We start from the raw sequence: 11,608 nt of genomic DNA, 5'->3' as shown, positions 1-11,608 counted from the left end.
TCAAGGTGAGGACTGGGGTGGTTTGGGTGGGCAGAGGGGCTGTGGCTCCAGCTCTGCCAGGATGCTGCCACGCTCCTCCCAAGGGATTCACCCATTTGTTTTGGTGGCCAGACCACGGGGTTGTGGCCCAAGGGGAGCATAGGTGGCACAGCCGGGTCAGTGACCCTGCTCCAGTGGTGGGGGAAGCTGCTGAGCCCACAGTCTCACATCCCCTTCCCCATCCCCCCTCGTGCCCCAGCCTGGGAGCAGGCAGGGGAAGGAGCGATGGCAGAAGCAGCAGCTTCCCCTTCTTCTTGGGTAGCACGGAGGTTGTGGCCCCTCCAGGAACCCCCCTGTCTCACCAGCACCGTGTCCAGGTCAAGGCCACCAGGAAAGTCCCACAGAGAAGTCTGTCCCCGGTGTCCTGTGCAGGCAGGACCCGCGCTGGGCCGTCTCTCATTCCTCCTCGAAGACAGAAGGTTCTTTTCTCTCTTCCCCACAACACAGCGCTGACAGAGCTTCCCTGGTTCCTCCTCCCCACCTAACCCAGCGCCAGTTGAGATGAAGAGAGAGAGAGGTGGGTGGCAGCAGGCAGAGCCAACAGTGATCCCACTCTGGAATCACTTTGGGGACATCCCAGCACCGAGAATGACACGAGCAAGAGAGGGACAGGCGCCTTCCTTGTGATGGTCTCCAAAAAACTCACCCTGGAGAGCAGGAGGGTGCAGCACGGCGGCGACAGAGACAGGGGTGGGTGCAGTTGGGTTGAGGTCCAGGCTGTGAGCGGGTTAATACGCGGTGTTAGCCAGCACGGGGGGGCAGGGGGGGTGTCCCTACCTCCCTGATGTGTCACCTCACAAGTGCTGCCCGTGCTGAAGCTCTGGAAGGGAGTTAGTGGCTGGTTTTGGGGTTTTTTTTTCTGGTTTTTGGGGTTTTTTTTAAGAGAATAAGCGAATTGGGAAGCGTGAAGGTGGCATTAGTCAGTCCAGGTCACCCTGCGCCAGCTGCCTGTGGAGGGCTGAGCATGTCAGGGGGGGACAGGCCATCAGTGAAGATGGCAGGATGCTGCTGGGTCCCCTGGCCTCGTGTTTAACTTAAATCCAAGAACAGAGAAAAAAAATGGGGGCAAGGAAGGGAAACAAAAGGAGAGGAGGTTCCTTGTGTCTCCTGTCTTCATCCGAGCAGAGCCCTGGGGCTCCAGCTCGCTGTCCGTGGGGGGACGAGCAGCTCTAGTTCTACTTTTGGCTGTTGTAAGCTTTGTGCCTCTGGTTCATGGGGTTTTCTGGAGACTTCATCCACTCTTTCTTGAGGAGCTGCTTGAGTTGGGACAGGCGCATGTTGGGGTTCTCTTGCTTCAGGCGTGGCAGGTTGATCTCTTCAAAAGCTGTGAAGGCAGCTTTCATCCGGCGCTCGGGATGCCGGTCCAGATCATTGGCAACGCTGCCAGGAGGGAATTCAGAGAGAGGGAGACACGTTATCAGAGACAGAGAGAGGGAGACACGTATCACAGACACCTCCCTGCAGGCACCAGCCACCCACCCCGCTCTGATCCCCTGTCAGTGCAACCAAGTGCCTACAGAATAACCGGGGTGATAAAGCAGGAAACCCCGTGATGCTTCCCCTACCCACTTCAAATACTCTCCAGAGAACAACAGGGCAGGGGACGTGTCCTGTGCTGGCTGTCGAGATGGAAAGTCACAGTCAAAGCATAAAAAGAAGCCAGTTCTGGCAGAGGGAGTGTCAGCAAGAATTTCTTGAAAGGAAATTAGATTGGATGTGAGGATGTGGGGAAGAATTTCTTTGCTGAAAGGGTTCTGAGGCATTGGAAGGGGTTGCCCAGGGCAGTGGTGGAGTCCCCATCCCTGGAGGGATTGAAGAGTCGTGTAGACACAGTGCTGAGGGACATGGGTTAGTCATAGGGGACTTGTCAGTGTTGGGTTCATGGTTGGACTCCATGAGCTTAAAGGGCTTTTCCAATCAAGGCAATTCTGGGATTCTGTGAAATCAACACCTTCAAAGTGACACTGCTATGATATGGCCACGTACCTAAGGACAGCAATGGCATCTTCAATTGTCCTGGCCTCCACTGATCCTTCCTCCAGTACCCTTCTGTTGATGTTCTCTTCCAAGGGAACCTCCAGGTGAGTCTTCTCCTTCTCCACTGCACAGTGAGGGAGGGAAAGGGAGAACTGTCAACCTCAAACCCTCCGAAGAGGCAGAGTCTTTTCCACAGCACTCTGAAGAAAGTGCTGAGCAAACTCAAGCCAGAGTTCAGTCCCAGCCCGGGAAGACAAGTGTGCCTGTTCTGCAGCTCTGCTTCTCCACCTCAAGGAGACAGGAGGGTTCTTTTCCCCCTATTTGGGTGTTAGACACACACACAGCAAAGCACATAACAGCTGCAGGCAGCTCTTCCCTTCCAAACACCGTGTCCTTCAGCGACAGTTGGTGTCAAAGGAACAGCCCCCCCTTCCCACCCCCACCCGGGGCTGCCAGGGCCTTTCTATGGTACCACCAAACCTGTCTCTGCATCCTCCTTCTGCTGCTGGTCTTTTCTGATCGTCTCCTCGATCTGGGCCCTGGTGACTTTGCCTGGAGTGACCTGCTTGGGTGACTTCCCTTTCAGCTTCGAGTCTTCCTCCTCCAGCAGGCGCTGCAGCTCCTTCTTTCGTTCCAGCTGCTCCAGCCGCCGCTTCTCCCTCTCTTCCTGGAAGGGAGAAAGGACCAAGTCACCTCCATCCTTACACCATGGATCACTCTCTGCAGCAGCAGAAGCAGAGGGATCAAACTATCCCCTAAAAGAGCAGCAAATCCCACTTGAAGAGGGACAGGCACCTCACTTCTGTGGCTAACGCAGCACTGACCTCACTTTATCAGACGAGACGTTGGCTGGTTCCCCTCAAACTCCAGCGAGGGCCTGGCCTGGCCCTTCACAATAACAATTCCCCCGTGTCCCTGCCCTGCCTGTGGCCACACGCTGGCTCCCCGTGATGTCAGGAACTGTGAAACACAACCCTGCCCTCAAGAAGGAGCGGGAGGTACCAGCCAGGACTGCTGACAATCAGATTAAGTTTTCCACTTTAATTTTAATAAGTGGTTGGAGGTTGAAAGTTCAGCAGTTGTTTGAGACGAGCCAGTCAAGAGGCTGAATTCATCCTCAGGCCTGGCTCACGCTCTCCCTGAGAGCCAGGGTAGGCAGTTAGATCGAATCCAACAAGCAATGCAGCTCTTGTGGTAATTTTAAAGTGCTTCACAAGGAGTTTAAGAGCCACTTTGCCCTCCAAGGCCCAGGGAAGAGGGTGACAAGACCAAGCACCAGGCTCTGAGGGGCTTTCAGTGCTTTGGCTTCAAGTTTTTTTTTTCCTCCTCTCCCAAAGGTCTCCAAGGTCTGGTTAAAAAACACAAACAACAAGAAAATAAAGAAGCAACAAGACAGCATCTCTCTCTGGGGCAGCATCACGTGCTGGGAAGCGTTTCGTATTGAGGTTAGTTACACAGACACTTAATTAGGGCTCTCATCCATTATTCACGAGGATGATACAACAAACTGCTGGAGCATTAATGGAACAGGTTTACTCAAAGGCAGCTGCACAGCAAAAACCACCCCAGCAGTAAGGCAACCCGCCATCTTCAGCGGTGCTTAAGGAGTAGGAGAATGACACAGGCTGGGGTAGGGACCATGTTGGAGATGGGAAGTAAGGGTGGGGTTTGAGAGTCTATTAAATGAGAAAAAAAGGGGGAAAAAAAAAGTAAAGGGGGAAAAGAAAAGGGGGAAAAGTAAAGGGGGATAGAGGGGGAAAAGTAGAGGGGGAAAAGTAGAGGGGGAAAAGTAGAGGGGGAAAAGTAGAGGGGGAAAAGTAGAGGGGGAAAAGTAGAGGGGGAAAAGTAGAGGGGGAAAAGTAGAGGGGGAAAAGTAGAGGGGGAAAAGTAGAGGGGGAAAAGTAGAGGGGGAAAAGTAGAGGGGGAAAAGTAGAGGGGGAAAAGTAGAGGGGGAAAAGTAGAGGGGGAAAAGTAGAGGGGGAAAAGTAGAGGGGGAAAAGTAGAGGGGGAAAAAGTAAGTCCCTCCATGGCTCAAGAATTTAAAGAAAAAAACTCAGCAAAACACAGAATCAAAGCCCACAAATGCTGAATCAAAACACACCCTGGGGCTGCTGCTGTTTCTGTCAAGAGCAGCAAGGACCAGGCCTCTCAACCCCCTGGGAGGGGAAGGGAAGGCTCGGTTCACCTAACTCCCCTCCGAGCAGCTGGGGCCAAGGATTGGGGGGGGAAAAAAGCTATTAGAGGGATGAAGCCTTTATTACAACTGGCAGTCTTGAAATTCTTGCTCATTAAACACTTACTGCCAGTGCCTTGAGACACAATGCCCCAGCAACTGGGCCGTGTGTCATTTCTAAGTGTAAACTCATTTATTTAAGACATCGGCTTTCCCTGCCTGCTGCTTCCCTGTCCGGCCTCTCCCCTCTCCTAGTAAAGGCTGAGTAAACAAATGTACTCGGTCTCCCAGATCAGGAGGGATTCTGGCCACTCCTAGAACAGGGAGGATGACATGAGAGGAGAGGGATGAGTGTTTTACCCCTCTAAAAATTTATTCACCTGAGCACAAGCAGGCACAGGGGCTTTGCCCACCCTCAAAGCACAGGACAGCTCCAGCTTCAGCTCCAGCTCCAGGTGGGATCTTTGACCACCAGCCTCTGCTTGAACATCAGGCAGTTTTAAGGAAGAATACAGGAGAAACCCTAAAATGGTGAGATTAATGTGCCAAAACAGAAGGAAGGGCACAGAAATCACGGAAGGTCCAGCAGACAGAGAGAGTAAACCATTTAATTAGACACAAAGCACAGGCAAGGGAAGCAGCACAGTGTATTTATGATGCTGCTATCGTGCCTAGAACATGGGTTGGTGCAAAGAAGCTGTTCCCTGAGTGCTCATCCCACCTCTGAAGCTCAGGGGTGACTGAAGAAGGAAAGCCAGAGTGAGCACGGTGAGCACCTCGGCGTGGCTGCAGCCTGAATAATTCAGGAGACAGCTAAAGAGTGGATACACAAATACTAATGACCTCAGGGAAGGGAACAAGCCATTTCAGAACAGAAATGTTATTTATAGTTAAAAGAAGATTATCTTTTCCCCCTGTTTATAACAGAAAGGGAACTGTCCTACAAGGCAGCTAGCTCAGCAGCCGGGCTCACATCACACAGCCCAGCTGGGACGACGACACGTCTGACAGAGCAGAAATTCAAGGATAACACTCTGCTGCTGTTAGCTCCTTTCAAACAAAAACTCTCCAGAGAGGACACAGCCACTGAGTGAAGGGGAAACAGAGGCACGAGTTGGATGCAGAGCCTTCCTCCCGTCGTGCACGTGGACCTCCAGTTCCTCCACTTCCTCAGCTGTTGGGCTGAGCTACTCCCTTGCTCTCTGGCATTTACAATCGAGTTTCTATTTGCAGAAAGTAAATAAGCTGGCAGCGTTGTTAATTTGTCACAAGACCTGTAAAATCTCCTCGCTCAGGTTTCTCCAGCAGCTTGTCACCTCCAGGTTTGCTCCGTACCTTCTGCGGTGCCCAAAAGCAGCAGCTCTGAGTCACCCTCATCGCCGATCCCCACGCTGTCATTGTTGAAGACTTTTTCTCAGGTTGGGCCAAACCAAACCTGAGAAAATCCTTTATGAATCAGATTAAATGTCTTGATGAAAGAGAGGTTTGGATTTGTCTTCAGTGAAAACGTACCACAAAGCTATTAGAAAAGTGGAAAGGAAATGAATAATTTTCTCCCTCGACGTCGCCGCGCTCCGCGGGGCACTGGGAGGAGCAGGGGGGTGAGATTTCTTTAGCCAGACACTTCTGTTCCCAAGGATTTGTGTATTAAAATGTGAATTTTTCCAGCCTCGTAGAGAACTTCCTGCGTGAGGAACAATTCATTAGCTTTCAGAACAGCCTCCCACCTCCTAGACAGGAGGAGAACAAGGTCCCACGCAGGCGGCGCTGAGAGCGAGCGGTCAATTGAAGCGGCAGCGTTCCCAATCAACCTCTGAGCGTGAGGCCCCGAGGAAGGCTGCAGAGCCTGCTGCCAGCCTGGTGAAAAACACTGCTCCTCACAGGGCAGAAGGGCAAAACAACACCAAAAAATGACGCAGGTGAAAAGCCAGCGGGGTGTAACCGACCTGGAGTATGTCTACGTGCTCACTGAGGTGGATCAGAGCTTTGAGATGGGATCCAACAGGTCCCTTCCATCACCCACAGGCAGTCCAAGCGAGCACAAAGGGATACAGGAACCTGAGGAAGTTGGTTCTGGGGTCTGAAGCCCAGCCTGGTGTGATCAGATGTCCCTCCACTACACCTCTGCCCTCTGCAGTGCTCACTCAAGCCATCAGATTTCAGTATTGCCTGCTTGGTCCCACGCAGACGTCCTCCAAAGAGGGAAGAACAGTCATTTGACCCATCTTGCATTTTATCTGAATAAAAGCTGGTGCTCACAGCTGAGTAATTCTGCACTGACTGAGGAGGGGGATGGGGAGAGAAAGTCACCACTCACCTGTCTGTGACACCACTGCAGCTGGGACCTGGTGCACGAGCCTGCCAGCCCACACCCCATGATGGAGGCTCACGGGGATGAGAAAGGCATCAAATCCTCACCAAAGGAGTCACTGCTCCCTGCTGCACCATCTGCACTCTGCCAGCATGAGTACTCACCCTGCATTTAACTTGAATTTCTCCCCAGACCCTTTGTACACAAGTACAAAGCATCTCCTCACTCCCACACCACCCACACGCCCTCCCTTTGCCATCCCCACCGAAGAGGCCTCCCCAGGATGGTGCTGCCGACACCACGACACACCAGACAAGCAGAAAGGTGCTGAGGGGTCTTGAGCTGCTGCTGGATGAGGAGGAACTGCTCTCCCAGCACAGGGGGACTCAGCAAAAACAGCCTGAATGGGGAGAAGAGCTTGTCCTCCCTCAACCAGACAGCCCCAGTGGGAGTTAGGGAAGGAGACTGGGAATTTGGCTGTGTCCTTCCAGCAGACACCTCAGCTCCAGCAGCAGTCCCAGCCAGTGAGATCTTCCCGTGCGTATCTGCAGGGCACAGAGCAGCTAAACCCAAGGTCACCAGAGAGGAGAAGGTCTGACTCCAGCTGCCAGACCTCTACCCTTGGCAGATACTCCACCAATCCCTTCTTCCCGTAACGCTCCAGCAGGTTTAATGGTTTGTCACCCTTCCAAACCCGCCCGCAGCTTCACCCAGGACACACACACACGTGCCCATGGCTGTTCCACCACCAGACACACTTTAGCTACTTGCATGGAGAAAACCAAGCTGAGGTCAGGCTGATGAGGAGGGTTGTGCTCTGAGCTGCAGTTTCACTTTGCACAGGAAGAGTGGGAAGGGACAGAAAGGATGAAAACACTCAAAAGTTAAAAGAAAACCAGTTACCTAAAAACTCTTCCAGCAAGAAGGGATGTGGATTTTGTGCTTTCCAGCCAGAGCTCTCCAGGGAAGGTAACAAGCTGTGACTCGTGCTGAAGTGCCAGAGGAGGAATACACACATCACAGGCTGGTGATATTAGCTCAGATGTTCCTTGATGCATCACAGAGCCACCACCCGAGCGGCTGAGATCAGCTGTCAGCAGAGATCAGCTCTGAAGGTCGCTCTCAGAGGAGGGCAGGGGGGGGCAGGTGGCATTTAAAGAAACCCCAAAACACAGCAAACAACAGACCAGTCCCCTGGTGACAGCAAATCCCACGACAGCACATGCTGCATTGTGAACATCAAGCTTCCCTACCCTCAAGGATTCACGCTGACGTGCATCGCTGTCCCGTCAGTAAAACCACCAGATCACCAGGCAGAGCCACCAAACCCCGGGACAGACACAGAGCTCTGAGCTCTCACCTATTTCAGAGGCTCCCGTGGTCATCTGTGGGGGGAAAGGGATGAAAAGGAGGGGATTCTCCCCCTCTACGCTGCTCTTGTAAGGCCCCACCTGCAGTGCTGCGTCCAGTTCTGGAGCCCCCAACACAAGAGAGACCTGGAGCAGTTAGAACAAGTCCAGAGGAGGCCACGAGGATGATGCGAGGGCTGGAGCAGCTCTGCTGTGAGGACAGGCTGAGAGAGTTGGGGCTCTTCAGCCTGGAGAAGAGAAGGTTCCAGGGAGACCTTCTAGTGGCCTCCCAGTACCTGAAGGGGCTACAAGAAAGCTGGGGAGGGACTTTTCATAAGGGCAGTTAATGACAAAACAAGGGGAAATGGGTTTAAGCTGAAAGAGGGGAGGTTTAGATGAGATATTAGGAAGAAGTTCTTCACTGTGAGGATGGTGAGACAGTGTCCCAGGTTGGCCAGAGAAGCTGTGGCTGCTCCTCCCTGGAAGTGTTGAAGGCCAGGCTGGATGAGGCTTTGAGCAACCTGGTCTAGTGGAAGGTGTCCCTGCTGCTGGCAGGGGGGTTGGAACTGGGTGAGCTTTAAGGTCCCTTCCCACCCAAACCAGTCTGGGATGCTATGGTTCTATAAAAGGGGTGTGTGGGGTTTGGTCTCAGCACATCCCAAAGGCTCCTGCCACCCCTGGCTGCTGGCAGTGCAGGGTTTCAGAGGTGATGTGCTGTGACACCATTAACGTGTTGCTGCCATCGCCCGGAGAGCCTGGGAAGAGCTGCTCAGCGCTGGGAGGAGGTGCTGAGAGCTTCCTCCTACCATCTGCCATCCCCTCCTCCGGGTGCTGGAGCTGAGAGCAACACCAGTCTCTCCTGCAGCCCATGGCTGTGGCCAGCAGTGCTATTTCCACACCAGCACTACCCGTGAAAGAACTACTTCTCTGGAGAAGTTTGACTCCTGTGAACGGTTTCTGTCCTCTCCAGGATGAGGATGGAAAGTCATTTCCAATCTGAGTCACACATTCCTTCCCTGATGGGATGCTTCTTCTGTTCTCTGTGGGGATATTCCAGCCTGATCACGCTGGAGAAGCAGATGAGGAAGGTTTCACTGATTTATTTTGCCCTGGTAACCCACTCACTCCTGTCTGTTGGTCATGTCCTCACCCTCACAAAGCCCCAAGCTTTGCTTAGGCTGTGGTAGCACCTGTGTGAGGCTCCCACAGCAGGAAGAGCCCCTGTGCAGGTACAATTACACTCAGAGCCTTTCTGACAGAACAGATCCTCATCCAAGCAGAGACTTTTCCTGCTGTGAGCTGCCAAGGGAGCTCGTGGGAGGCAAACCCACCAAAACACAGATATTCAGGTGAAATTCAGATGTAGAGGCTGTGGCTAGGGATATGCAGCTCCCAGGGGGAGGTTCCCCCACAGCTGCTCTCCAGGGAGGAGAGCTGCCCATGCACATGTGTGTTTGGTTCCAGCTGGACACGGGCTCCAACTCACACACTGACAGGCTCACACTCAGTTTTACTCCTTCACTGTTCCCATCAGGTGAAAAATTTCCCTGGGGAGAGTCTCACAAACCCCCAAGATTAGAGGGAGAGGATGAGCTCTTGTTGGAGGGAAGGGAAATAATTCCACAACCAAGATGGGTGCAGCAGGGCTGAGCTTGCCCTGGCAGCTGGTCCCCCTCTGTGGAGCACCAAGCTGCTGAGCCCAACCCACCCATGGATTCTTCCTGCACTCTGGGTCTTTTCAAGAAAATCCAGAGATCCTGCAGGAGAACCAGCAAAGTGTGGAGGTGGGAGAAGGGCCAGCTGAGGTGCTGAGTGGAAATCACCTCACTGGTTTCTCTAAAACCCAGTTTGCAGCTCTGGGATGGATGTTGGTTTTCCAGTCAGCAATTCCAGCTCAGGACACAGCTCCCTGCTCCAGCTTCCCATGTCCCTTCCCTGCAGGAGGCTGTTTTGGAAGCCCAAATAGGTCACTGTTGGCCAAAATCTTAAGCAGAGCAATAATACCTCCTTGTTCCAGGAAGTAATTAGGCAGCATTACAGGATTGTGTTGGGGAACAGCACACGGGACTCCAAATTCCAAACGTCAAGACACATCTTAGGGGTGAGCTCACGCAGATGTACACAGCAGGCAGCTATCAAGGTCACGGGGAAGCTCTTGGCTTCCTGCCTGCCCAGCCTGTGTGATCAAGTACCAACACTGAAAGTTCAGTGCACACCGAATTCACAGAGCAGCACAAACCCAGTAACCCCATAAATCCCACTGACAACACCAATAGAAGCCCCATCTGCTTAGCACGAGGGGAAAGAAATCATTTCAGAAGAGGCAGAGAAGTTACCAGCGACAATTCTGTCGAGAAAAATCCCTCCAAAACCAGAAGGATTTGTCTAACACTGATGCAGGACAATGTTACCAACCAAATAACCCACAAAGGAGCACTGAAGTGCTCTGTTCATTAAACACTGAGGCAAACGGGCACCCAGGGCAGAGCAAGCTGGAAAGAGTAAACCAGAGAGAAGCTTTTGAGAGAGACACGTCCTGATGTGCAGCACATCAAGTTAGGGAGGGGAGAAAAAAAGCTTTGTAACCCTTAATCCCACTGATTTCTTTCTCCTTCTACACAAATCAAAGGGAAATGAAGAAGGGAAAAAGGGAAGGGAAATGAAGAAGGGAAAAAGGGAAGGGAAATGAAGAAGGGAAGGGAAATGAAGAAGGGAAGGGAAATGAAGAAGGGAAGGGAAATGAAGAAGGGAAGGGAAATGAAGAAGGAAAGAAGGAAAGAAGGAAAGAAGGAAAGAAGGAAAGAAGGAAAGAAGGAAAGAAGGAAAGAAGGAAAGAAGGAAAGAAGGAAAGAAGGAAAGAAGGAAAGAAAAGCTAAAGAATTCCTTGGTCAAAAATCAAGCCCTACAGGGGAGCTCCTGAGCTTTTACTTGATTCGATTTCAAATGATTCCAACAACAAAGCTTTTACTGCCTCCTGCGGGAAGTTCAGCTCCAAGACCCAGCAGATTTCTGAATCATACAAAGCTTTCACTCACTCCCACACTCGGCTTCTTTTAGCTCCCAGAAGAGTCACTAATTCCAGCTCTTCTACCCAAAACTAAGCGCAGGACAACGCGTGGAGAGACAGCTACGCCTGGGGGACAGAGGAAGAGCAGGGACCCTTCCTGAGCAAGCCTGGAGCTCAGGGGCTTTGTAAAGGACCAGCTAGAAGATCCCCTTCTACCTGACTAATCATTCACCTTCCTTTGTTCCTTCCTCATCACGTGTTTGTCTTCATCCTTCCAGTAGGCATCTTCCAGCTCCTGCTGGCGTTTGGCATCGGCCGCTGCCTTTGCCTCAGCTTTCCTCGCCCGGGCAGCAGCCGACTTGGTGTTTTCACCTTGGAACTTCTTGGGCATCACTCAAGGTGCTCTGCAGAGAAGAAAAGAGGTTCAGATCCTTGTCCTGACCAGGATCTTGGGGTCATTATCACCCTAGGAAGCAGGAAGAGCTGGAGCTCACACCATGAAAACCTCTTTTTCATATTGCCTCATGCTATTTAGAGATCTTGGGCAGATCTCACCATCTCCCAGCTCACCCAGGAGGAGCCCACACAGACACCACGTTCTGGCTCTTAAACCTTTACTTTTCATGACAATTAACTATTTCCTATACAAGAAACAACAGAGAAGAGCTGATGTTTAGGGCTGGCTGCTCAGGTTCCAAGTTTTTTAAAGCCTGGGCTGGATTACAACATCTAAAACTCACAGAATCCCAGAA

The 11,608-nt window shown here is 52.2% G+C and overlaps 1 protein-coding gene across 1 annotated transcript; it reads right to left on the bottom strand.

The window, feature by feature from the left end:
- Window positions 1–1,122: 1,122 nt before the first annotated feature.
- CCDC124 (coiled-coil domain containing 124) lies at window positions 1,123–11,263 on the bottom strand. The gene is made up of 4 exons (XM_010169120.1): window positions 11,089–11,263; window positions 2,497–2,683; window positions 2,026–2,140; window positions 1,123–1,419 (listed from the first exon to the last, which is right to left on the bottom strand). Exons 1-4 carry the CDS (start codon window positions 11,245–11,247, stop codon window positions 1,215–1,217), a joined length of 666 nt encoding a protein of 221 aa, XP_010167422.1. The 5' UTR covers window positions 11,248–11,263; the 3' UTR covers window positions 1,123–1,214.
- Between the last annotated feature and the right edge of the window lie 345 nt (window positions 11,264–11,608).

Source organism: Antrostomus carolinensis, unplaced genomic scaffold (assembly GCF_000700745.2).
Source record: "Antrostomus carolinensis isolate BGI_N321 unplaced genomic scaffold, ASM70074v2 scaffold33765, whole genome shotgun sequence".
In the NCBI taxonomy this organism is placed as follows: Eukaryota; Metazoa; Chordata; class Aves; order Caprimulgiformes; family Caprimulgidae; genus Antrostomus; species Antrostomus carolinensis.
The sequence above is the reverse complement of the archived record's forward strand: the minus strand, read 5'-3'. Positions and strand labels throughout refer to the sequence as shown.